Genomic DNA, 27,599 nt, shown 5'->3' with positions numbered 1-27,599 from the left:
GTATTCCCTTCGAGTGTGGGGGTCAGCCTAATTCTGGTTTGGGCCGGCTTGTCGTCCAGCCTCTTTGTGTAGACCTCTGTACTTTGCGTTGCCCTCCTTGTTTGGTGTGTCGTGTTGGGGTCCGTATGCATGTTCCAGATCTGTGGGGACACAACCGATACTCTCCCCCGGGTGGGTTAGTACCCTGCCCCCCCCCCCATACCATCCATTCAGATTCTTCCCCTCCCGGTTCTCCCTCTCTCTACCCCACTACTCATTCTTTATGCTGGGCTCTCATGCACCTCCCTAGGTGTGGCCTGTCCTCCCTCCAACTATCTATGCTTCCTCCCGTTTATTGTGGTATGGATGTTTTTTCTTCTATTTCTGTCATGCTGATTGTACTTACCTCAGGGGACTCATATTGTACCTGTCCCTTTGGGTCTGGCTTACCTCGCTTAACATAATTCCTTCCAGCTCTTCCCATGAAATAACGTGTTTCATGTGCTCATCTGTGCTTTTCAGTGCTGCATAATACTCCATTGTGTGTATGTGCCAAAGTTTGCTAATCCACTCGTCTATCGATGGAAACTTAGGCTGTTTCCAAGTCTTTGCTATTGTGAATTGTGCCGCAATAAACTGGGTATATGTCCAGTAGAGGGATGGCTGGGTCGTAAGGTAGATCAATTTCCATTTTCTTTAGGTATCGCCAGATTGCTTTCCACAGTGTCTGTACAAATCTGCACGACCACCAGCAGTGGAGGAGGGTTCCTACTTCACCACAGCCCCTCCAACACTTGTTGCTCTCTGATTTACTGATCTGGGCTAGCCTCAGGGGTGTTAGGTGGTATCTCATGGTTGTTTTGATTTGCATTTCTCTATGGCAAGGGACTTCGAGCACTTTCTCATATATTTATTGGCCATATTGATCTCCTCTCTAGTGAAAGTTCTTCTCATTTCTTTTGCCCACTTCCTTAGGGGGTTAACTGTTTTCCTCTTTTTGCAGGTCATGATAGTGTTGTAGATTTTAGTAATGAGCCCTTTGTCTGACGTGTCATTACTAAAAATCTTCTCCCAGTCTGTGGGTTGCCTTGTCACCCTCTTGGCAAAGTCTTTCGAGGTGCACAGGTGTTTTATTCTTATTAGATCCCATTTGTCGATTTCCAGATCACCTGTGTGTGTCCCCTTCCCTGTTGCAGTGAGCCTATGTGCTCCCTGGGCCAGTGCTCTGAGATTAGTCCCGATTCCCTCCTTAATGGTCCTGATGGTTTGGGGTTTGACTTCTAGATCTGTGATCCACCTTGAGTGTATTCTTGTGCATGGGGTGAGGTAGATGTCTTTTTTCAACTTTCTACATGTGGATATCCATTGTTTCCAGCACCACTTATTAAAGAGGGCATCTGCTTCCCACTTGACGTTTTTGGGACCCTTGTCGAAGATCAGTTGTCTATATGCTGATGATTTTACTCCTGGGCTTTCTATTCTTTTCCACTGGTCTGAGTGTCTATCATTGTGCCAGTACCATGCTGTTTTGACCACTGTAGCTGTGTAGTAGGCATTAAAATCAGGCAGGGCGAGTCCTCCAATTGTGTCCTTCTTCTTGAGGAGTTCTCTGCTAATTCTGGGTTTCTTCCCTCTCCATATGAAGTTGGTGGTCAGTTTTTCCAATTCTTTGAAGAAGGTTGATGGTAATTGGATTGGTATAGCATTGAACTTGTAGAGTGCTTTAGGAAGAACTGTCATCTTTACTATGTTCAGCCTACCTAACCATGAGCAGGGGAGGGTCATCCATTTGTGAAGGTCACTTTTGGTTTCCTGTAATAGGGTTTTCTAATTATGCTTATAAAGGTCTTTAGTATTTTTTGTTAAATATATTCCTAGGTATTTCAGTTTGTTCTTGGCTACTGTGAAGGGTACTTCCCTCTTAATCGCCTCTTCCCTGGCCCTGTCCGATGTGTATAGAAACCCTACCGACTTCTGTTTATTGATCTTGTATCCTGCTACTCTTCCGTATTCCTCCATTGCTGTAAGCCAACTGTGGAGTTATGGGGGTCTTCAATGTATAGGATCATGTCATCTGCAAATAACGATAGTTTCACCTCCTCCTCTCCCAACTGGATCCCTTTGATGTCCTTCCGCTGTCTTATGTTGTTAGCCAGAACCTCCAAAACGATATTGAATAGAAGAGGGGACAGGGGGCATCCTTGTCTTGTACCCTTTTTCAGTGGTATTGTTCTTGTCTTTTCTCCATTGACTATGATGTTGGCTGTTGGTCTTTCATAGATAGCTTGTATGAGCTTGAGGAACTTACCTTCCAATCCTATCTTCATGAGTGTTTTGATTAGGAATGGGTGCTGGATGTTGTCAAATGCTTTTTCTGCATCTATGGATATTATCATATGGTTTTTATCCTTTTTCTTCTCGATGTGGTGTATGATATTGATGGATTTTCGGATGTTAAACCATCCCTGCATCGCTGGGATGAATCCTACTTGGTCATGGTGAATGATATGTTTGATGTTCCTTTGTATTCTATTGGCCAATATTTTGTTAAGGATTTTTGCATCTATGTTCATTAGAGATATTGGTCTACAATTCTCTACACCTGTGGGGTCTTTTCCCTGTTTGGGTATCAAAGTAATGCTGGCTTCGTAAAATGAGTTTGGGAGCTTGCCGTTCTTTTCTATGTTATGGAATACTTTGTGGAGGATCGGTGTCAGCTCTTCCCTGAATGTTTGGTAAAATTCTGCTGTGTAGCCATCTGGCCCTGGGGCCTTTTTCCTTGGTAAGTTTTTGATGACACGCTCTATTTCTTCCTTTGCTATGGGTTTGTTGAGGTTCTTGATCTCTGTCTCAGATAATCTAGGGATAGATTGTTTTTCTAAATATTTATCCATGTCTTCTAGGTTTCTGAATTCATTAGAATACAAACCTTCATAGTACTTTATGATTATCCTTTTTATCTCATTGGGGTCTGTTGTTATTGCCCCCGATTCATCCCTCATCCTGGCTATTGATGATTGCTCCTTTCTATCTTTGGTAAGCTTTGCCAGGGGAGTGTCAATTTTATTAATTCGTTCATAAAACCAGCTTCTAGTTGCGTTAATCCTTTGCATTGTTCTTTTGTCTTCCCACTGGTTTAACTCCGCCCTGATTTTTATTATTTCTTTTCTCTTGCTATTGGAGGGGTAGTTCTGTTGACTCTGTTCTAGTTGTTGGAGGTTTTGTGTTAACATATCTGTCATACGCCTTTCTTCTTTTTTCATATATGCATTCAGTGATATCAAGCTATCTCTGATAACTGCCTTTGCAGTGTCCCATAAGTTTTGATATGTTGTATGCTCGTTCTCATTAGTTTCTACAAACTTCCTGATATCGTCTCTGATCTGGACCTTAACCCATTCATGTCGCAGGAGATCGTTGTTTATTCTCCAATTGGTGGCCCTTGCTTTTCTGGGTGCCCTCCTATTAATCTCCAGCTTTATGGCATGGTGGTCTGAGAAAGACGTCTGGATAATATCTATGTGTTTGAATTTACTCAGGCTGGCCTTGTGTCCCAGCATGTGATCTATTCTTGAGAAAGATCCGTGTGGATTGGAGAAGAATGTGAAACCTTTTGCTTTTGGATGAAAGGCTCTATAGATGTCTATCAGACCCTGTTGCCTAATTACATTGCTTAGCTCTCTGGCCTCTTTGCTGAGCTTCTTTCCCTGTGACCTGTCTTTCTCTGATAGTGGAGTGTTGAAGTCCCCCACTATTGTTGTTTCCGTGATTTCTTCTGTCATTTTTTTAATAGTTTGTTTGACGAAATTTGCCGTGTTATTATTATGTGCGTAAATATTCAGTATGCTAAGTGCTTCCTGGTTTACTGAGCCTTTGAGCATTATGTAATGTCCCTCTTTGTCTCTTTTTATGTTTTGGATCTTGAGATCCATTTTGTCGGAGATTAAGATAGCCACTCCTGCCTTCTTGGAGTTACCATTTGCTTGGTAAACTTTCTTCCAGCCCTTTATTCTCAGCATATGCTTGTCTGCTTGCTTAAGGTGTGTCTCTTGCAGGCAGCAGATTGATGGGTTATGTTTTCTAATCCAATCCTCCAGCTGCTTTCTTTTAACATATGAATTGAGCCCATTTGTATTCAAAGTGATTATTACAATCTCTGGCTTCATGGTTGCCATATTCTGTTTTGTGTTTTGCGTCTTTACCTATCTTCCTTCATATCAGTGTACTGCGTTTGAGTGGAGGGTTTCTATCCTGTCCTCTTTTCCATCTGAGACCGTGTTGTCCTGGTACGTGTTGCTGGCATGTTGGCTTCTAGATGGAGATGGGCTATATGGTGGTCTCCTGGTGGTTCTAGTTGGAGCTTGATCTTCTGGCCATAGTGAGTCAGCCAGTATGTTCTGCAGGGTCGGGTGACTTGCAGTATATTTTTTGAGTTCTTCCTTGTCCTGGAAGACCCTTATCTTACCCTCTATCTTAATGGATAACTTGGCAGGGTATAGGATTCTGGGGGAGGCATTTTTATCTTTCAGTTTTTGGAAGATGTTGCTCCATTCTCTCCTCCTCTTCATGGTTTCTGTTGATAAGTCTGAGCATATTCTTACCTGCGCTCCTTTGTATGTGACTGTCTTCCTTTCTCTTGATGCTCGTAAAATTTTCTCTTTTTCCTCTAAGTTGGATAATTTTACAATTATATGTCTTGGAGTGTTCTTCTTGGTGTTTAGCTTAGCCGGCGTCCTCTCTGCTTCCTGTATGAGAGTCGGATTCTCCTTTGTTAGGTTGGGGAAATTTTCTTCCAGAAATTCCTTTGCTATCTTGGCAGTCGATTTGTGTGTTATGTTGTGTTCCGGTAGACCGATTATTCGAATATTATTCCTCTTCATAGCATCTGTCATTGATCTCAGGCTGTCTTCTGTTTCTTTAATTTTCCTATCTGATTGTTTTTCTCGCTTGCTTCATTTGGTTTGAGCGTCCTCGAGTTCACTGATACGGTTCTCAGCCTCCTCAAGCCTAGATATAGCTTCTGTGACCTTTTGTGTGGCCTCTGCTACCTCCTCTGTTAGTTTCTGCAGTTCCTTTTGGTGGATAGTATTCATCCCCTCTATTGTACACTTCATCCCCTCTATTGTGCATTTCATCCCCTCTATCGTTGCGTCCTTATTTTGGTTTGCTTCTCTAAGCTCCTGTATTACTGCAAGCAGAGTTCTGAAGATTTCCTTTTGTGGCTGATCTATATCTGTTTCTTCTATGAGTGACGTTAGGTCTGTTAAAGTGCCTCGTTTCTCTGGTTTTTTTGTTGGGAGTGATGTGGTCTGTTGATTTTTCCTTGATCCTTTCATAGGCCCCATGCTTCTGGGAGACAGGAGTAACCTTATTGTGTGGAGGCTCAGGCCACTGTGCTGTCTCCTGGGGTGGCTGGGGCGGGCTGCGGCAGGCTTAGGGCTGGAGCCATAGTCTTTGATAATCTGATTTCACAAGTGATGTCTCCACACTTATGCCATATTCTCTTGGTTAGATGCAGGTCACTAAATCCAATTCACACTCAAAAGATTATATCAAGCCATGGATACTAGGAGACTGGGGCCATTGAGAATGATCTTGAAGTCTGGCTAGCCACATTCTGCCCTCTGGCATATGCAGAATATATCCACTCTGCATCTCTGTCTCTCAAGGGTTGCAAAATGTTTCCTGAACAGTTCAACACAGTGCCCAAAATCTCATCATCTAAATGAAATCCACATGCCGTTGAAGGTCCTCAAGTCTAGTTCCTTAAGCATGGCTCTTTGAGAACATCGTATTGCAACCTGTGAAATTAAGTGGGCAAATTATGCCCCACCATTACCACGACCACTACCACTACCAGATATCCAACCTACAATTCTGGGGCAAACATAGATGATCTCTACAGGTATTTGTATTTAAAAGATGGAAAGCATGGGATATAAAGGAGTTGTTGATCCATAGCCACTCTGAAATCCAGCAGAGTAAATGTTGTAAGTTTTTTTTTTTAATTAAACCTCTAGGCAATACAATAATTCTCTATGGTTTTTCGCTTTTTGGAGATGTATCACTGGCTTGCAGCTGATCTCTCCAATCCAAACTAGAGGTGTTACTGCATATATGTCTATTAAGAACTTTCTAGGCCTCCTCCATTACTCCTAGTCCATTAGGCAAAAGTCCTACCCACACGTTTTTCTAGATGGGTCTTTTTTTTTCTATATTTGGCCCCTGCTGAGACAAACAAGGGATGATAGCCCTACATTTCCTAGAAGAAGCATTTTGTTTAAAGACGGCAAGTCTCCCTCTTCTTTTAAGTTATTGAGTGGAATGCTGAGGCGCTGCCTTTTTTCTCTGAAGTCTTAACAAAATTGTTCTAGCACCACCTTAAACTTTAACAGTAACTCATTGTGACTTGACCTGTACCCAAGTGAACCAAGTGGCATCTTTAACATTACTTGGAAAGCTCCTTAGCTAGAGAACTCATTTCATTAGGCATATTTTCTAACTTCCACATGACAGCAGACAGTCATAATCCTAAACTTTCTACCATTAAAAAAGATCCTACTTTTCTCCAGTTTCAAAGATTTTTCTCACTTTCTGCTAGCTCTCAATCATAATGCCTTCAAAATCCCCAAATTTTGTAACACTGTGTTCAAGGCACAGTATCCATTCATTAACCCATCTTAATTTTTACACATTTGCTAAATCAGCAGATTCCATCCACAGACACTTTAGCATTAGCTAAAAGTCAGTATTTGTTTTAAAGTGCTCTTTATGAGTTAGCATACAGTAAAATGCACAAATGTTGAGTGTGCCAGTTGTGAATTTTCAAAAATGAATAGAACTCTAAAACACAAGCCCCATCAAGAAAAAGAACATAGTATCACTCCAGAACCCTTTCGTACCTCTCCCCAGTGATTCCCATGTCAAGTCCCTCATTATAGCGACAACCACTGGTTCTGATACTTTTCCTAGAATTGAGTTTTGCCTCTTCTAGAACTTCATATAAATGAAATCACACAATATAGACTCTTTTATTTATAGCTTCTTTCATTCAATATATTCAATAAATATTCACCCATATTTATTGATAGTTCGGCATTCTTTTATATTAGTGAGTAAAATGCTATTGTATGAATATGCCACAGCTGGTTTATCTGTTATGTTCTTGAAAGACACATGGGTTATTTCCGGATTGGAGCTACCACAAATAAATCTTCAATGTACATGCATGCATTTTTCATTTTGTGAACATGTATTTTGTTTTCTCTTGGGAAAATATGTAGGGGTGTTATTGCTAAGTCACGTATAGTTTTATAAAAATGACAAACATTTCCCCCAAAATGACTGTACTTTTTGTACAGTCACCATCAGTATATGAGAGTTTTGTTTGCATCGTATGCTTGCTGACATTTGGAGCTACTGATCTTTTAAATGTTAGTCATTCTGGCGAATGTATGTTGACTAACATTTGACCATGTAGAAAAGGCACTAAAAAGTTCCACTTTTATATGAGCACGTTCGTTATGGCAATTTCAATATTTTTATTTTTAACCAAAGTAATCGATATACACCATTAAAAAAAAAACTTTTTATTAGGGGCTCATGCAACTCTTATCACAATCAATACATATACATACATAAATTGTATAAAGCACATCTGTACATTCTTTGCCCTAATCATTTTCTTTTTTTTTTTCCTTTTCTTTTTTTACATTTTATTAGGGGCTCATACAACTCTTATCACAATCCATTCATATACATACATCAATTGTATAAAACACATCCATACATTCCCTGCCCCAATCATTCTCAAAGCATTTGCTCTCCACTTAAGCCCTTTGCATCAGGTCCTCTTTTTTTTCCCCCTCCCTCATGAGCCCTTGATAATCCACAGATTGTTATTTTGTCATATCTTGCCCTATCTAGAGTCTCCCTTCCCCCCTTCTCTGCTGTCCATCTCCCAGGGAGGAGGTCACATATGGATCCTTTTAATCAGTTCCCCCTTTCCAACCCACTCACCCTCCACTCTCCCAGTATCGCCCCTCACACCCCTGGTCCTGAAGGTATGTCCACCCTGGATTCCCTGTGCCTCCAGCTCCCATATGCACCAGTGTACAATCTCTGCCCTATCCAGTCCTGCAAGGTAGAATTCGGATCATGGTAGTTGGGGGGTGGAAGCATCCAGGATCTGGGGGAAAGCTGATATACACCATTTTAAAACCCAGGCATGACGTCCTTTTTTCATGAAAAGGAAGGCCATCCCCTTGCCCACCCTGCCCCACCCCCCACCCCCGGGCTCTTTCCTGGAGGTAGTCGCCGTCAACTTCTCGGAGCCGCTTTCCTTACTTACCACGTTGTACTTTGTGCTGCTGTTTCCTGACATGGTATATGGTGACCCATTCTCCATCTGCCCGTAGTCCCTCTTCAATCCCTACCTCCTCTGCCAACACCATAAGATCACACTTTTGGTAAAAGTAGTCATCACTCTTACATTATGCTGACCATAGGGATACAACTAGAAAAGGATAAGCTGTGATCATCTATCTTTTCTTATCTCTCTCAATTTACATGTCGTTACTAATTCCCTCATCTCTTCATTTTTCTCGCTTGTTGTGTTCCTACTTTTAATTGTTTCCTTGTGTTTCCACTTCTCTGCCCCATGCCCATGAATAGCATTCTCTATGTGCTCAAGTACATCTATCGTTCTCTTTCTTGTTGATCCCCATGCTCTGACCCTGTTCTAAACTGGTTATTCTGCGACTGGCTGAGCCCCTGAGACTTCTCTGAAGTATCCCCTTCAGTTGTCTTGTGTTGGATACTTGTTGAACGCAGTATGTTCCTTCTTCTTAAGGTAGCCCCTTGGGCTTCTGTAGCACAGTCTTCAGTATCTGGCAGGGAGGAAAATTTTGATACCTTACATAGATGAAAATATCTATTCTAGTCGCCCACTTGATTGGTAAGTAGTTTGGCTATGTATGAAAATGTAACTGGCAGTGCTGTCAGCCGTGGCGCGGAATGGAGGGAAGAGACCCAGATAGGGTAGCATTTGAAGCTCGGTCTTTGCTTGAACTAGAAGTATTGGAAGAGATATAAAAGGGTACCCTTATGCTTCTCAACCATGTAGATGAAGTTCCTGATGGAGCTGTCAAGCCACCCACAAACAAACTACCCATGCTCTTTTTTGGAACTCAGGAGACTGCGCTTCTAGGCCCAAAAGATATATTTCCTTACTCTGAAAATAAGGAAAAATGTGGCAGACCAAATAAACGAAAAGGTTTTAATGAAGGTTTATGGGAAATAGATAACAACCCAAAAGTGAAATTTTCAAGTCAGCAGGCCTCGACGAAGCAATCTACCACATCTTCTGATGTTGACACCGAAGGAAAGGAAACTCGTCTAGTTTCCAAGGAGGATTCTGACCGGGAAGCGAAGGGCAGCAGTGAGGATGTGACTACAGGAATTGACAGAACTACCCCGAAAGCTGCCAGAAGAGGGAGAGAGAGGAAGGCAGGAAAGCACAGAGAAAGCGAGGAAAGTGGAGCCGGTCACCAGCCGGAGCATCCGTCCATCCGAAAGCAAGTCCAAAGAGAGGACGGCCTGCAGCTACAGAAGTCAAGATTCCCAAACCACGAGGCAGACCCAAAATGGTAAAATCGCCTTGCCCTTCAGAGAGTGACATGGGAACCGATGAAGAGAAAAGTAAGAAAAAAGGGCACGAGGAAAAGCAACTGAAAAAGGAAGAAGAGGGCCAAAAGGAAGAAGATAAACCAAGAAAAGAGCCAGACAAAAAAGAAGGGAAGAAAGAAGTAGAATCAAAACGGAAAAATATACCCAAAGCAGGGTATGATCAAGAAGAAGGGGATGATCAAGAAGGTGAAAGGAAGAGAAAAGGTGGACGGAGCTTTCCGACTGCTTCCCGGAGGAACGTGCTGAAAGGGCAGCGTGAGAAGGAAGCTACAGACGGGAAACGCAAGCAGGAGGCGCAAATGGAGACTTAGCACATTAATCCAGTTACTGAAAAGAGAGTACCAGTGGAGCAAACAAGAGATGAAGATCTTCAGACAGACTCATTGGACTGAATTTCCCCTCCCCCTGATGGAAGAATGTTCCAGACTCTAAAGTGAGGGCTTCCTTATAAATGGCATTATGACTGTGTCATGATGGTTTTAAAAATTACTGCAAGGTACACACTGCATACTAAAGTCAGCCATCATTCCTGTCACAGTTATTAGCAAGCTTGAAAATGAAGCTTTGTATATTTTGAGTTATAACCTGCTTAGCTGAAGGTGGTGATTGTGCATATAATTTCATTTATAAAATACAAACCTACATTTTGTTTTGAAGCTGGGTATTAAACTTGGAGTAGCTATACACCCCTGAGAAATGGGCAGTGCCCTCACCCTGACCTTCCTTTGTTGTTAATTCTTTAAAATATTGTTTTTTTAAATCCTGAGAAATTAAACAGTAGACTTGTTAAGAAACAAAAAAATGAAACTAACCAAAATTTTAAAATAAAAAGTTGGCTTTTTTCACAAAAAAAATATAACTGGCAAGTAATTTTTAAAAATACTTTTAGGGCATGGTTCACAGCATTAATTCATTGTTGCTGTTGAGAAATGTGACGCCATTCTTTCCCCCAGTTCGTGGTCACACATTAGGCTGCTACCTGCACAATCAGCAGTTTGAAACCACTTCAGGAGAAAGATGAAGCTTTCTACTCCATAGAGTGTTACAGAGTCAGATACCCACAAGAGCAGTTCTCTCCTGTCCTATAGGGGTGAGATGAGCCGATGGCACTGAGTTTGGTTGAGGTTTGGCGGTTTGTTTTTATTTGTTTGTTTGTTTGTTTGTTTGTTTTTGCGTGTGTGTGCTCTGAAATTTGATGATAATGTAACTTTATACAGGTTTTTTTTCCTTATTCATTTTACTGGGTACCTGATGGGATTTCAATCTGGAATTTTATATTCCAGATGTTTTTTAATCATTTTATTGGGGGCTCGTACAACGCTTATCACAATCCATACATACATCCATTGTGTCAAGCACATTTGTACATTTGTGGCTCTCATGATTCTCAAAACATTTGTTTTCTACTGGAGCCCTTGATATCAGCTCCACATTTTCTCCCTCCCTCCCCATTACCCTTCTCTCGTGAACCCTTGATAATTTATAAATTATTATTATTTTGTCATATCTTACACTGTCCTATGTTACCTTTCACCTACTTTTCTGTTATCCATCCCCCAGAGAGGAAGCTATATGGTAGAGCCTTGTAATCGGTTCCCCCTTCTACCCCACCTTTGCTCTACCCTCCTGGTATTGCCACTCTCAGAACTGGTCCTAAGGGGTTCATCTGTCCTAGATTCCCTGTGTTTCCAGTTCCTATCTGTACCAGTGTCCATCCTCTGGTCTAGCCATATTTGTAAAGTAGAATTGGGATCATGATAGTGGGGATGAGGAGGAAGCACTTAAGAACTAGAGGAAAGTTGTTTGTTTCAGCATTGCTACCCTGACTAGCGCATCTCCTACCCGCGACTCCCCCTCATTCACAATGATATGATTTTTTTGTTCCTTGATGCCTGATACCTGATCCCTTCAACACCTCGTGATCACACAGGCTGGTGTGCTTCTTCCATGTGGGCTTTATTGCTTCTCAGCTAGATGGCTGTTTGTTTACCTTCAAGCCTGTAAGACCCCCAGATGCTGTATCTTTTGATATCTGGGCACCATCAGCTTTCTTCACCATTCCAGAAATTTTTTCATTGTATTTTTTCCCTTTGATAATGACTTCTCCCACTGTGTTATGTGAGCTATTTTTTCTGTAATACCTTATATTGAAATATTGAATCTTTTGGGATGGTTCTCTAATCTTCTTAACTATCTTCTCTATTTGTCTTTCTTTATGGGAGATTTTCTTTACTTACATTTTATAATCAAATTCTCTATTTGTTTTGATATTTAAATATTTTCTGACTGTTCATTTATATAGTATCCTGTACTTGGAACCCTGGTGGTGCTGTCTTAGGTATTGGGCCAGAGGTTCAAACCCACCTACCACCCCACATGAGAAAGACGAGGCTGTCTGCTGACATAAAGACTGACAGTCTCAGAAATCCTATGTCGTGTCAGTACGGGACAGAATGAACTTAATGGCAGTTGACTTTTTTTGTGTAGGGGGGAGTTTATTTCAAAGCTATAAAATCTTTCATTATCTCTCTTTTCTCAGGGCTCTTTGTTTATTGGCTTCCCTCCCTGTGTGCTTGCTTTTAGCTTTTTCTGTTAGGTTAGAGACTTTCCTCAGATGCCTGATGAACTATCTAGTCATATTGTTGATGGGAAGGTTTTGTGCATGAGTGGGGCTTGATAATTAGTAGACTTCATGAGTGAGTGATAGAATAACAAGCTGGGTTTTTATCATAGGGATGTCATACTGCCATTCGGCTTTTCCAGAGAACAATTCCCTTGTCTCCTGCCTACAATGTATGTCTGGCTTCAGACATTCTGGAACAAGGACAGGTGGTGGAGATGAGTCTCAATCACTGCCCTCTCTCTCCACTGGGCCAGAGTTCTTTTGATTCTCGTAGCACCCACTACCCCACCCCTCCCAGTTTGCTGCCAAGAAGGACACGGTGGAGGAAGTGGTGCTTTTATTAGTTGTCTTGACTGCCTGGGTAAGAGACACAGCCCAGTGGGGGTGGAGGGGGTGGGTGGGGGAGAGTGGGTGTAGGGACTATGTTTTCTAAATGTAAACCTTCAATCAATCTCTTTCTTTTCAGTTCTTCACTGTCTCTAGGATCTTATGCTTCCAAGTACTCCACCTTTTCAGTCTAGCAGGTCAAACACACTAAACTTACTGTTCGTTCTGCCTCTCCAGACACTACCATTCCCTTGGCTAAGTCTTCTACTTTTAATCATTTTTCCCTTTCCAAAACGTTGTTGAAATTTCTCCACTGCAAGTAGTTTCTTGGTCCTTTGTAGATCCATACCATTTTAACTTCGTTCATCTCTTATTTTAATGGAATTTTGAGATTGGTTTGCCAGAAGAATCATTCATAAGAGATCCTTTTCTTCTTTTTAACGATCCTTTCTTTTTGTTTTCTTTTACACTGCAAAGAACTGAGAACATGAAGTGTTTTCTTTCTTCATTCGACACCTTTATTTATGTATTATGTTTTGAGGAAACTGTTGGCCTTCAGACAGCATACTTACCATTGCTACATTCCATAGAAATAAATGGAATGACAGGGACTTCGGGCAAGATGGCAACCAAGAAAGGGCGAGAGGGACCAGACCTCAATCTGGTGCGCCAAGCCTTGAAGGCAACGTGCCAGCATGAAGCAGGGAACTAACAGAGAGGTCCGCAGGGCTCGTCCCAGTGCCAGCTACGTTCAGCCCCTCCCCAGAAGAATGCTCTACAGAGGACAGCACTGAAGATACAGCCCAGGGAGAGGGCTGGGCCTGCCCCCGACCACACGGGACTAAACTAAGGAAAAGAGAGGAGGAGAGAGGCGGGGAGAAGACTGCACCCTGGCCCACCAAGCAACAAGGACGACCTACCTGCTCAGAGCAGCCAATGCACAGAAAGAACTGTAGGGCTGGCCCCACCACAAGACACGCATCACCTCACTGACCCATAGCACTATGGGGGACAGCACGCAAACTGTGCCGGGTCTGACCCTCTGACACTGGGGCGAAACAGGAAAGGAGCACAACAGAGCAGCAACGGGAGCAAAGCAACAAGTCCCCGAGTAATCCCAAAAATAGACTTTGGACTTAGGGGTCTGAAAGCTCCACCCAGCGGAGTTTTTATTCCCCTTTTTTTGGGGGGGGGTACCCCTTCATAAATGATTCAGAATTGTATTTTTATTTTTCGTCCATAATTGGAGAGTCTGTGTATCCTTATAACTGAGTTCATTTCCGGATTTGATTTGTGTGATGTTTAAGTTAATTGGCTTTGTAAACCTGACATAGGCTGGCAAGTTGAGCATACTTTGAGAGCAAGCTCATTTTCTAAATTAGAGAATAGAGCACATTTCTAAACCTGCTTCCCGAGACCTTGCTATTGAGATACTGGAGTTTGTCTTTAGGGGATCTACTAATTGTATCCAGGCCTTTGCCTTAGGAGCATGAGCTGAATGTTGGCCTCATTTGTAATTGGACCCTTATGACTATCTGGCAGCTTCTGTGACATATTAGTGTCCTTGGCCCAGCTTCTAATTGGCATGTACCAGCATCAAATTGGCATATCCGAATCCAAAAGGCAGCTTAACTTTCTAAATAAGAAATTAGGTCATAAGATCTTTCTTTTCTTTAGCTATGATGCAATTGCTCTTTTTGCTTTTTTTTTTTTTTTTGGTGCTTTTTTTTGTTTGCTTTGCTTTGCTTTTAACTGAGAGGAGAGCCCCACATTTCAGGACTCTCCTATGTTACTTTAATCCCGAACCTTTAGAATCTACAGCTCCTCTAACTGAAATGGAGTCTAGAAACTGCCAGTCCTGGCTTCATGTCGTGAAGAAATTATGTAGTGTTATGTCTCTCCCTGGCTCCAGGCCACCATCATTCTTAATCTGCAGGCCGTCTGCAAGTTTGAGTAGAAAGATTCATCTGTAATCATTTTACCCAGAGTCAGTCTGGTTAGTAGCTCATTAGCTTAAGCTGAGTGCTTGTCCACTTGGATTGGAAACTTAAGGGGAAACTCGGAATGTTTTCACTTTACATTTTCCATCTTTCTTGGCAACTTGTTGGAAGTTGTTGAATGAAAGATCCAGCACAGGAAACATTTTGTATTCCTGCTTCTGACTAATCAATATAGAATCTGAGGCATTCTTTTTTATAAATCAAGGTCTCAGTCCAATTTTACCATTTTTCTACAATCAAGAACAAATAAAAATCCTTGGGATTAAAAAATAGCACTCAACTATATAGGGTACTAAATAGGCAAGGCAACAGACAAAATAGATTATTCTGGGTGCTGTGGACCAAGACCATCAGCAAAAACATTCACTTTGTAGTCACCATAGATGAAACTGCTTTTATAAAAATGTCAGTAAATATATCCTGTTTTAGATTTTCTATGCTTATTGAAAAGAGGAAGGACAGTTGTATTTTGGACAATGCATGATTTTAAAATTAAAAAATAACAGTGATGTGAGCGAGAAAAAAATGAGGAGCTGATGCCAGGGGCTTAAGTGGAGAGCAAATGCTTTGAAAATGATGAGGGCAATGAATGTACAAATGTGCTTTGCACATTGATGTATGTATGGATTGTGATAGGAGTTGTATAAGCCCCTAATAAAATTATTTTAAAAAAAAACAGTGATGTGAAATGCAGAATCACAGATAACTAATTCATGGAAAATCCCACTCTAGTCAAAGACTATCCTATTACATCTTAATCATATATATTTCTGCCTGGATTTTATAACCCAGTTCACTATGTTAATCTTGAGTGCCTTATACTGCTCCCGCAAATGGTCATATACACGGTTACACTGGTCAACACTTGTGCACAGGCTTCCCAGCCGGAATTCCTCGGTCCTTTTTGTCTGCCCCGTGTTCTCCCAACCCAGCCCCTGCATTACAGTCTACAGTGAGTGTCTGTCTCTGCCGCGATTTGTCTGTAGCTGTTACCAGGAGATCCTGAAGAATACATGCATGGCATGGGACGTTTAGCGATTGATACCATTCACTGACATCTCATATAAGATGAAATTTTTCTTCTTTGTATCTCTTCACAGCCTAAAGAATGTTTCTTGATACAACCAAAGGAAACAAAGCAGGAGGCCACAAAGACCAAGAGGAGGAAAAAGGTAATCTTAATAATTGCGTATGAAGTGGGGCCTCTTAGGATTTTCCTCACACTTGTACACATGGTACTTTGAGAAGGCAATCATTCTAATACTTCAGAGATAAGGACATTTGTCAGGTTCAGCACCGTATTTCTGCTGTCGCTAAATATTGTTTTATTTTATTTTTCTGACTTCTGTCCGTCTCGAGGAGCATCAAGCCTCTCTGCCATCTACCCTGTTTTCACTCTGGCGAAATGGTCAGGCTTGCGTTTCCAACTCTGGAAAGGGCCTACTGCCATCTTGTCCTCTAGCCTCTCCGACTCGGGATGAGCTGGAGTGCAACCATCATGAATCAGATTTCCCAGAAAAGAAACTTACCAACCTTCCTTTTCTTTGGAGTCTAGTCTATGGAGTCTAGTCTTTCAGACCTTAGACATTTGAGTACTAATACAAGGAAATAATAAGCAGCTAAAGGTAGTATAAACATAGGTATTTCTGACCCTAATTTGGAATTTCAGGCTACTAAGCTCCCTTCCCTTTTCACATTTGCCTGTCCACGTAGGGAAGCCTCTTTTGCTCCTACACAAGCTGTCTCATGTTTCAACCTAGGAGAAAGAATGCTTAGCTTTGGCCTTCCACCACAGTTGCGCAAACAGCAGTGTGATTCTCTCCCTGCCAAAAAAGGTCCTCTGCTGCAGTCAGCAGAGGAAATATGATTGGGATTAGAGGAAAGAAGATGGACTCAACCCAATTATTTAAACAGCAAGCTTTTAGAAAACTAAGAGGGTCTGTGCATATGTTTTCTTTTCTCACAAATGGCCAAATAGGAAGACAAGAGATGCCAAATTGGTTGAGGTCTGGCAAGCCCTTAAAGAAGTGACTAACTTCTCTTTGATAGTTTGCACACTAATGGCTTTCAGGAGTGTTAACTTCTTGGTGGCTCCAGGTCAGAACTCTCCCTAGAGAGTTTAGCCTTGCCTTAGGTCACATTAACATGTGCCCACTGATGACATATTTCTAAGTTAATTCATTTGACAAAACCTTGACCAATCTTGGCAGTGGTGTAGTATTGAGAATGCTGCGGAAGGAAGGGCAATGGCTGCAGGGAGGAGAGGGAGGAGACAGGGAAAGGGTGCTTTCTGGATGTTTGGTGAAACCTTAGAAGGAAGTGAGAAGGGAAGTTTATGCTGAAAATTGAAGGAACAATTGTGTGTTCCTACACTGCAGGCATTCATGAAGTGCTACACAAATGAGTCCAAATCAAAATAGATGTTGTAAATTATTTCCTGTAAATGTGGTCTACTTCCCATAGACTATTTTATGACAGTCTCCTAAAACTTGAGAAGCCTAGGTCAAACACCACCGTTCACTGCCGCCTGTGCTCTGAGTACTCCTGAAATTTCTGTTCTGATCCCAGAAACCCAAAAATGACAGACTCAGCACCTCAAAAGTCAGGTTGGGCAAGAAATTCATCCTCCAAGAAAAGCAAATCAGCTAGTGTTCCATAGCAACAAGATTTCCTCATTTTTAGCAGAGTCATATCCTAGTCCAGAGATGCCTACAAGAATTTCAGTTCTCCTCCAAGCCCTAGGTCCAATCATTACTAGTAACCCCTTAGCTCTTCTACTGTGCATTTTCCAAAGTGATAGTTTTGTCCAAAAAAATATTTGTCAATTTTTTTTCAAGTTCACCTAAGTAGACCCACATTCACACTTGACAACTAACAAATGCTACATTCAATTTAAATCAACCTATCCTCAACCAAATCCCATTCTAATATATCTTCCCATTTTTCCTCATATCTTAGAAGAAAATTACTGATATTCTTGCAAAATCAGAACCCAAACCAGGAGCCCCTGAAGACCTACAGAAATTGCTGAAGGACTATTTTAGCAGCAGTCGTTCCGTGATCGAATTGGAAGAACTGACCCTACCAGGTAAACAACTAGTTTTCTTCTTCTCCACTATTCACACCCCCTCTCCCCACCTCCACTGACAGCAGTCATCGAAGTGATCGCTCTTCAATTGCTAACAGTTTCCCTGATGATAAGGGATGGACAGAGCAAGTTCATCTTTCCTTTTTACTAGTTAGAGTTACACATCTCTCAGTCATAATATATTTTCTATGTACCAATACCCCTTTTCCCTAACATAATATAATCTCTAATGAAGACTGAAAACCCAAACCAAACTCTGAGTGCTGCTCCTGGTAACCCCTGTGGGTTGGTTATGAGACTGTAATTGTTTACTGAAGGAGAAAGCCCAGTCTTTCTTCCACGGTGGAGCTGCTAGTGGTTTCAAACTGCCAACCATGTAGGTTGTAGCCCAAAGCATAACCACTGCACCTTCAGGGGTCCAATGAAAATAAAACCAAAATACACATTTACACATATAACTATGAAACATTGATTTATTCATCCCCTGTAGACAAGACTCTAGCACTCAGAAGCATCTTCGTTTTTTGATTGTTTTTTTTCCTTCCTTCCTGCTGTTGTTTGTTTTTTTTTTAACAATTTATTGGGGCTCATACAATTCTTATCACAGTTCATACATATACATACATCAATTGTATAAAGCACATCTGTACAGTCTTTGCCCTTTGAAAACAGATAATTGTGATAAAAAATCATCGGTCTTGCCTTAAATGCTTGGTACATACATTTGAATAATAGCTGCATTAACTGGACTTCCTTATAGGTGTATAGACATCAACTTATCACAGACTGCACTGACCTTTTTTGAAATCTTCGTTGGGTTAGTTTCCCAACCTCTTGTACGTAGATATTGTACCAATGAATCTAGAGTCTTTGATACATCGTCCTTAGTGGGTCCAATCAGCATAATATCATCAATATAATGGATCTTCCCCTGTGGGTTTTCTGTAACTGTAACACTTTATGGGAGTCGAAATCTTCGTCTTTCTCCCATGAATGTGCTGGTGGCTTTGAACTGCTTACCTGTGGTTAGCAGCCTGACATAATAATCCACTATTTCCCTGGAAATGGGTGGTTATTTCTCTTGTGGAAATAACTAGCAGCGGAATTCCTGAGTCCAGTGTAGATATAGGCTTAATTGTATAAGAAACTGCGAGTTTTCCAAAGGGGTTCTACTATTGTATGCTCTTTCTGGCTTGTTGCTTGACCATCATCACAGTATTAAATGGTATTGCTTGAATTCCAAACACAAGAAGGAAAACAGAGGCAAAAGCACCATTGCTTTGCTTTGGTTAGTTATTTTGTTGGTTTCAGATGATCTTCTCATGAAAGGTTCCAAGTATATTTCAATTTCACTTTTCATCTTCTTCTTTTTTTATAAGCCACTCAAACCATTATTTAGGTTTGAGGGATAAGGAATCTGGGGATTTTCCCCCCCCAAAGAAACCTATTATATATATATTTATTTCATATCATATTAAAGCATCCTTGCTTTAATAACACTACCAAGAAACCTCACAAAATACTTTTTCTTTTTGTTGTTAGATGCCTTCGAGTTGATTCCAACGCATAGAGATCCATGCACCACAGACAAAGCACTGCCCAGTCCTCCATCACCTTCCACTTTTTTGGTTTGAGTTCATTTTTGCAGCCATAGTCAATCTATCTCGTTGAGGTTCTTCCTCTCCTTCACTGCCCCTCTACTTTACTAAACCTGGCCGCCCTTTCCAGGGACTCCTCTTGATAAAATTCTGAATGTACATGAGGCAAATTCTCTTCATCCTCACCTTCTAAAGAGCATTCTGACTGTACTTCCTCCAAGACAAATGTGTTTGTTCTTCTGGCAGTTCATTAAACTTTCAATATTCTTTGCCAACACTATAATTCAAGTGCATCAGTTCTCTAGTATTTCGTATTCACTGTCCAATTTTCACATGTGTGGAGTGATTGAAAATCCCACGGCTTTGGTCAGCTGTACCTTATCCTCGATGTAACTAACATCTCTACTCTTTAACACTATAAAGGGATCTGACCCAATAAAATGTTTCGCTTGATTTCTTGACTGCTGCATTCATGAGTGTGGATTGTGGATTCAGCACAATGAAAATGAAATGTAAAATGAAATCATTAACAATTTCACTATGTCCTCTAATTATCTGTTGGTCCAATAGATACTGTCTATTGGTGGTGAATTTTTGTTTTCTTTACATCGAGTTATAATACATACTGAAGGCTAGCATCTTTGATCTTCAGCAAGTATCTCAAGTCGTCCTCGATTTCAGTAGGCTAGCTTGGTCATCCACCAATAAAAATAAAACTCAATCTCAGTGCCATCAAGTCAATTCTGACTCATAGCTACCACATAGGCCTGAACTGCTCCTATGAGTTTCCAATATTATGTATAACTTTTTATAGGTGTAGAAAGGCTCAATTTTTTCCTGGTTAATTCTTCCTCCAATTCTGGTGCCTTCTTTTTCTTTAAATGGTTTAATTTTAATTATTTGTTCATCATACAAATTGAACAAATATGGTGAAAGGACATGACCTTGACACACAACTTTCCTGATTTTAAACCGTGCAGTAATGCTCTGTTAGAATTACTGCCTCTTGTTCCATGAACAGGTTATCCATTAGCACAATAAAATGTTCCTCCTCCAAGACACATTTGTTTGTTCTTCTTTGCAATGTTAACCATAGTTCATTTTGATCCACACGGGCAGATTCTTTTGCATAGTCAAGAAAACACAAGTAAGCATCTTTTTGGTATTCTTCAGTTTCAACCAAGAGCCATTCAATGTCAGCAATGATGGTCCTGGTTTCACATCTTCTTTCCCTTAACTAGTCAGGTCTTCTGTCTTTTGTGATCAATGTGTCAAATCTTCTCATGAGATATTCTCTAAATTCAGGTGGGGTGTATTCAGCTCATAGGCTTGTTATAATATGATTCAGCTTCAGCTTTAACTTTCATATGAGAAATTGATATTTCTTTTACAGACTGCCCCTGGTTTCACATTGTCTGCTAATACTGAGCTTCTCCATCATCTCTTCCCATGGATAGAGTTAATTAGAAACCAACAAATTTCATCTGCCAAGGTCCATGTATATAGTCACCAGTTATGCTGTTGACAACAGATAATTGTGATAAAAAAATCATCGGTCTGGCCTTAAATGCTTGGTACATACATTTGAATAATAGCTGCATTAACTGGACTTCCTTATAGGTGTATAGACATCAACTTATCACAGACTGCACTGACCTTTTTTGAAATATTCTTGACAATGAATGTGAACCTGTTCCTGTTGAATTTGTCATTCCTGGCATAGCTAACTATATGATTGCCTGATTCAAAATGGCCAATACCAGTCCATTTCAGCTCTTAAATACGTAGGCTATCCATTTTATGTATTCCATTTCATTTTTTACCACTTCCAATTTTCTAGATTCATACTTTGTACATTCCATGTTTTGATTAGTAATGGATGCTTACAGCTGATTCTTCTCCTTTTGGGTCATGTCCCATGAACCAATCAAGGTCTCAAAAACCTGCTCCATCCATATAATTATTGTTGACTGTCCAATTGAGGAAGCAGTTATTTCTCAATCATACCTTGAGTGCCATTCAACCTGAGGAGCTCATCTTCTTCTTCTTTTTTTTTTAACAATTTATTAGGGGCTCATACAACTCTTATCACAGTCCATACATATACATACATCAATTGTATAAAGCACATCTGTACACTCGTTGCCCTAATCATTTTTTTCTCCTCTTTTCTTTTTTTGCATTTTATTAGGGACTCATACAACTCTTATCACAATCCATACATATACATACATCAATTGTATAAAGCACATCCATACATTCCCTGCCCCAATCATTCTCAAAGCATTTGCTCTCCACTTAAGCCCTTTGTATCAGGTCCTCTTTTTTTCCCCCTCCTTCCCCGCTCCCCCCTCCCTCATGTGCCCTTTGCAATTTATACATCGTTATTTTGTCATATCTTGCCCTATCCAGACTCCCCTCCCCCCTTCTCTGCTGTCCTTCTCCCAGGGAAGAGGTCACATGTGGATCCTTGTAATCAGTTCCCCCTTTCCAACCCACTCTCCCAGCATCGCCCCTCACAACCTTGGTCCTGAAGGTATCATCCACCCTGGATTCCCTGTTTCTCCAGCCCTCATATGTACCAGTGTACAGCCTCTGCCCTATCCAGCCCTGCAAGGTAGAATTTGGATCATGGTAGTTGGGGGGAGGAAGCATCCAGGATCTGGGGGAAAGCTGTGTTCTTCATTGGTACTACCTTGCACGCTGACTGACCCATCTCCTCTCCTAAACCCCTCTATGAGGGGATCCCCAGTGGCCGACACTTGGGCCTTGGGTCTCCACTCTGCACTTCCCCCTTCATTTAATATGGTATATATACATACACACACACACACACACACATATATCTTTTCTTTTTTTTTTTTTTTGCAGGATGCCTTATACCTGGTCCCTTGGCACCTCGTGATTGCACTGGCCGGTGTGCTTCTTCCATCTGGGCTTTTTTGCTTCTGAGCTAGATGGCCGCTTGTTCACCTTCAAGCCTTTAAGACCCCAGGCATTATCTCTTGTGATAGCCGGGCACCATCAGCTTTCTTCACCACATTTGCTTATGCACCCATTTGTCTTCAGCGATCCTATCATGGAGGTGTGCAGTCAATGATATGATTTTTGTTCTTTGATGCCTGGTAACTGATCCCTTCGGGACCACTCGATCACACAGGCTGGTGTGTTCTTCCATGTGGACTTTGTTGCTTCTGAGCTAGATGGCTGCTTGTTTATCATCAAGCCTTTAAGACCCCAGTCACTATCTCTTTTGATAGCAGGGCATCATCAGCTTTCTTCACCACATTTACTTGTTCACCCCCTTTGGCTCCAGCCGTTGTGTCGGGAGAGTGAGCATCATAGAGTTCCAATTTATATAAAAGAAAGTATCCATGCATTGAGGGAGTGTTTGAGTAGAGGCCCAAGGTCCTTCCGCCACCTTAATACTTAACCTATAAATATAGACATGTAGATCTATGTCCCCATCCTTCTATATCTATATTTGCATGTACATGTCTTTGTCTAGACCTCCATAAATGCGCTTTGACTCCTAGCTCTTTCCTCCATCTCCCTTGACTTTCCTCCTGCCCTACTACCATGCTTCGTCGCCACCTGGGCTAGAGTATACCTCTTCTCTAAGCAACCTTACCCTTGATCATTCCCCACCAGGCCTGCCACTCCCCCCCTCTACCATTTGGGGTCCCATGTTTTTCCCTTGTCCCTGTGTTTGTTAACACCACTTCCTTACCCCCCCTGCCCCCCCACCCCAAGTATCCCCGGAACTGTCGGTCCCGTTGTTTTTCCTCCAGATAGTTCATCCAGCCTGTCCTATTCAGACAGACCTGTGGAGACACTAACCTGCACGAAAACAAGAGAGAGGAAAACAAAGCAACAGTATACAACCAGACAACAAAACAACAAAAACAAACCACTGAGAAAGAACAGAACAAAACAGTTCACAAGAGAAAAGCTTGTAGTTAGTTCAGGGATCGTTTGCTGGCCCTTAGGAGCGTTTTCCAGTCCAGTCGGTTGGGGCATCACGCCCTGGCCCCAAAGTCCACTTTCAGCATTCCCTGGGGACCTTGCCACTCCATTCCCTTGCTGTTCCGCTGCACTCCTCCAGTGATTTGCCTCGGTGTGGTGGGATCAGGTCAGGTGCAACTCCCACACTGTGTCTCCGGTGCAGTCCCCTGTATCGCCCTTAGTCACTGATTGGCATCATTTCTCATAGTGGGGCCAGCCATGTTGTTCTCTCTGTGGACTGGCTGCTCTACTCAGGAACATCATCCTCACGGCCTGGTGGGCCAGGCTGTGTTCCACTCTCTCCTCCTGCCCCTTCATCTGCTCCCGTGTGCTCTGATCAGATATGTTCATCTCCCGGATCTGCAGAGTCAATGTCGTCCTTTGGAACAAATTCTTTTCGGGGGAGGGGCAGGAATCCACTTAATTTATGGTGCTGGGGCCAGCCTCCCAGACCTCTCCACTGGTTCCCTCCTCCACGCTGGGATATTGCATTCACACCTTGCGGCACTGGGTTGAAGTCTGGTCCCACTTTCCCTGTGGAGATATAAACAATACCCTCCCCTTGGGTGGATTAATGCCCCATGCCCCCGCTCCCCTTTTCTTCCTTATATTCATCCTTTTGTTTTCCTTCCCCACCCCCCTCCACCATTGTCTACCATGTATATCCCTGGTTTTGGTCTGGTCCCTTCCATACTACACAGTCTTTACCCCTAAAATGTTTGTATACAGTAGCTTTTTCCCCTATTCCACTTTTGCTTTTTAAAAATTTTTTAATTCTTACCTCAGCGGGCTCATGTTGTACTTGTTCTTTTGTGCCTGACTTACCTTGCCTACCATGATTTCCTCCAGTTCTTCCCATGCCGCTATGTGCCTCATACGTTCATCACTGCTTTTTAGTGATGCGTAGTACTCCATTGTATGTATACACCACAGTTTTTTAATCCAATCGTCAGTTGATGGAAATTTGGGTTGCTTCCAACTCCTTGCAATTGTGAACTGTGCTGCAATGAACATTGGAGCACAGATGTCTGGTCTTGGTTTGTTTCTTGCCTCTTCAGGGTATATTCCCAGTAGGGGGATTGCTGGGTCATATGGTAACTCTATTTCCATCTGTTTTAGGTATCGCCAGATTGATTTCCATAGTGGCTGTACATACTTACAGTCCCACTAGCAGTGGATGAGAGTTCCTGTCTCCCCACAGCCCCTCCAACACTTATTGCTTTCTGATTTTTTGAATTGGGCTACCTTTGAGGGTGTCAGGTTGTACCTCATTGTTGTTTTAATTTGCATTTCTCTTATGGCTAAAGATCGGGAACATTTTCTCATATGTTTGTTGGCCATTCGGATTTCTGCGCCTGTGAAACTTCTGTTCAAGTCCGTTGCCCACCTTTCAAGTGGGCTATTGGTTTTTTTCTTTTTGGAATCTAGCAGAGTATTGTAAATTTTAGTAATAAGGCCTTCGTCTGATGTATCATTGCTAAAGATGTTTTCCCAGTCTGTGGACTCTCTTATTACTCTCTTGGTGAATTCTTTGGATGTACACAAGTGTTTTATCTTCAGTATATCCCATTTGTCAATTTGTGCCTCCTCTGTGTTTGTGTCCTTCCCTATTTCTGATAGCCTGTGTATTTCCTGCGCCAAAGTTCTCAAGTTGGTCCCAATTCCCTCATTGATGGCCCTAATAGTTTGGGGTTTAACTTCAAGGTCTGTGATCCACCTTGAGTTTATTCTTGTGCATGGAGTGAGATAAGGGTCTTGCTTCATTTTTCTGCATGTTGATATCCATTTTTTCCAGCACCACTTGTTAAAGAGGGCATCTGCTTCTCATTTGATATTTTTGGGGCCCTTGTCAAAGATCAGCTGTGTGTATGCTGATGCTTTTATTTCTGGATTTTCAGTTCTTTTCCATTGGTCTGAGTATCTGTCATTGTACCAATACCAAGCAGTTTTGAGAACTGTGGCTGCATAGTATGTGCCAAAGTCAGTTAAAGCAAGCCCTCCCACGGTGTCCTTGTTCTTGAGGAGTTCTCTGCTACTTCTGGGCTTCTTCCCTCTCCATATGAAGTTGGTAATGAGTTTTTCCATTTCTTTGAAGAAAGATGATGGTAATTGTATCGGGATAGCATTAAACTTATATAGTGCTTTTGGCAGAACTGACATCTTAACTATATTAAGTCTCCCAATCCAAGAGCATGGAATATTCTTCCATTTGTTGAGGTCACTCTTAGTTTCTTGTAATAGTGTTCTATAGTTTTCCCTATATAGATCTTTTGTTTTTTCAGTCAGGTGTATCCCTAGATATTTCAATTTGTGTTTGGCTATTGTGAAGGGTACCACCTTTTTGATCTCTTCTTCTGTGGTCTTATCTGATGTGTATAACAGTCCGATGGACTTCTGTTTGTTGATCTTGTATCCTGCCACTCTGCCAAACTCCTCTATTGCTTCCAGTACTCCCCTTGTGGAACTTTTGGGATTTTCCATATATAGAATCATATCATCTGCAAATAACGATAGTTTCACCTCTTCCTTCCCCAGACGAATACCTATGATGTCACTTCTTTGCCTTATGCTGTTAGTTAAAACCTCCAGCACAATATTAAATAGGAGTGGAGACAAGGGGCATCCTTGTCTGGTCCCCTTTTTCAGTGGGATTGTGTTAGTCTTTTCTCCATTGACTATGACTTTGGCTGTTGGTTTTTCATATATAGCTTGTATTGTCTTGAGGAACTTTCCTTCCATTCCTATCTTCGCTAGTGTCTTAAACAGGAATTGGTGTTGAATGTTGTCGAATGCTTTTTCTGCGTCTCTTGATATAATCATGTGATTCTCATACTTTTTCATGTCAATGTGACTAATAATACTAATGGTCTTTCGTATGTTGAACCATCCCTGCATCCCTGGTATGAATCCCACTTGGTCATGGTGGATTTTTTTTTGGCGAGCCAGCCAGGAGACGAACCTGAATTATTTTTTTATATACTTTTGTATTCTGTTGGCTAGTATTTTGTTAAGGATTTTTGCATCAATGTTCATTAGGGATATCGGTCTGTAGTTCTCGATTCTTGTGGGATCCTTGCCCGGTTTGGGTATCAGAGTTATACTAACTTCATAGAAGCAGTTTGGGAGTTTGCCATCTTTTTCTATGTTCTGGAAAAGTTTGTGTAGGATTGGTATTAGTTCTTCCCTGAATGCTTGATATAATTCTGCAGTGTATCCATCTGGTGCAGGGGATTTTTTTGTTGGTAATCCCTTGATAACCTTTTCTATTTCTTCTATTGCTATGGGTGTGTTGAGATTCTGGATGTCCACCGAGGAGAGTCTAGGGAGGGATTGTTTTTCCAGGAATTTGTCCATGTCTTCCAAATTGTTGAATTCATTGGAGTACAATCCTTTATAGTATTGTGTAACTATCCTTTTGATTTCATTAGGGTCTGTTGTAATGACCCCTCTTTCATCCCTTATTCTTGCTATTGAGATTTGTTCCCTCCTTTCTTTGGTTAGGTTTGCCAATGGTCTATCGATCCTGTTTATCCTTTCAAAGAACCAACTTTTAGCGATATTAATTTTTTCCATAGTTTTTTTATTTTCCCTCTCCTGAATCTCAGCCCTGATTTTTATAATTCCTTTTATTTTGCTATTAGTAGGGTTGTCCTGCTGACTCAGCTCTAGTTTTTGTAAATTTTGCGTCAGTGTATCCGTCATGAGTCTCTCTTCTTTTCTTAGGGGTGCTTGTATTGCTATGAACCTTCCTCTGATGACTGCCTTTGCTGTGTCCCATAAGTTTTGGTATGTCGTGTTCTCATTTTCGTTGGTTTCTAGAAATTTCCTGATTTCGTCTCTGATCTGGACCAGTATGCCCTCCTTTTGCAGTAGAGAGTTATTCATTCTCCAATTATTTGCTCTTATTTTCTTTGTCTTCCTTTTGTTGATTTCCAGTCTTATGGCACGGTGGTCAGAGAGAGAAGTCTGTATTATTTCAATGTGCTTAAATTTATGTAGATTTGCCTTATGCCCCAGCATGTGGTCTATCTTCGAATATGTGCCATGGGGACTTGAAAAGAATGTGAAATTTTTTATATTTGGATGAAAAGCTCTGTAAATATCTATTAGGTCAAATTGTCTAATTGTGGAGTTTAGTTCTCTAGTCTCCTTGTTGCGTTTCTTTCCCTGTGATCTATCTTTCTCAGTGAGTGGTGCGTTGAAATCGCCCACTATAATTGTCGAGTCTGTGATTTCTTTCTTAATCTTTTGGAGTGCTTGGTTGACGTATTGAGTTGGTCTCTCATTCGGGG

At 41.5% G+C, this 27,599-nt stretch overlaps 1 protein-coding gene and 1 pseudogene across 1 annotated transcript in view; both read left to right on the top strand.

Annotated features, from left to right (window-relative positions):
• Window positions 1-27,599, top strand: part of CMSS1 (cms1 ribosomal small subunit homolog) — a 452,794-nt gene that overhangs the window by 394,544 nt on the left and 30,651 nt on the right. The window contains exons 3-4 of the mRNA XM_075542419.1: window positions 15,717-15,788; window positions 17,575-17,704. Of these exons, the coding sequence (XP_075398534.1) occupies window positions 15,717-15,788; window positions 17,575-17,704 (202 nt within the window). The remainder of the gene's footprint in view (window positions 1-15,716; window positions 15,789-17,574; window positions 17,705-27,599) is intronic.
• On the top strand, window positions 9,085-9,977 carry LOC142439002 (PC4 and SFRS1-interacting protein pseudogene; annotated as a pseudogene).

This window comes from Tenrec ecaudatus, chromosome 2, assembly GCF_050624435.1.
Source record: "Tenrec ecaudatus isolate mTenEca1 chromosome 2, mTenEca1.hap1, whole genome shotgun sequence".
NCBI classification, from domain to species: Eukaryota; Metazoa; Chordata; class Mammalia; order Afrosoricida; family Tenrecidae; genus Tenrec; species Tenrec ecaudatus.
Note: the sequence above shows the minus strand (reverse complement) of the source record. Positions and strands in the feature narration are given on the sequence as shown.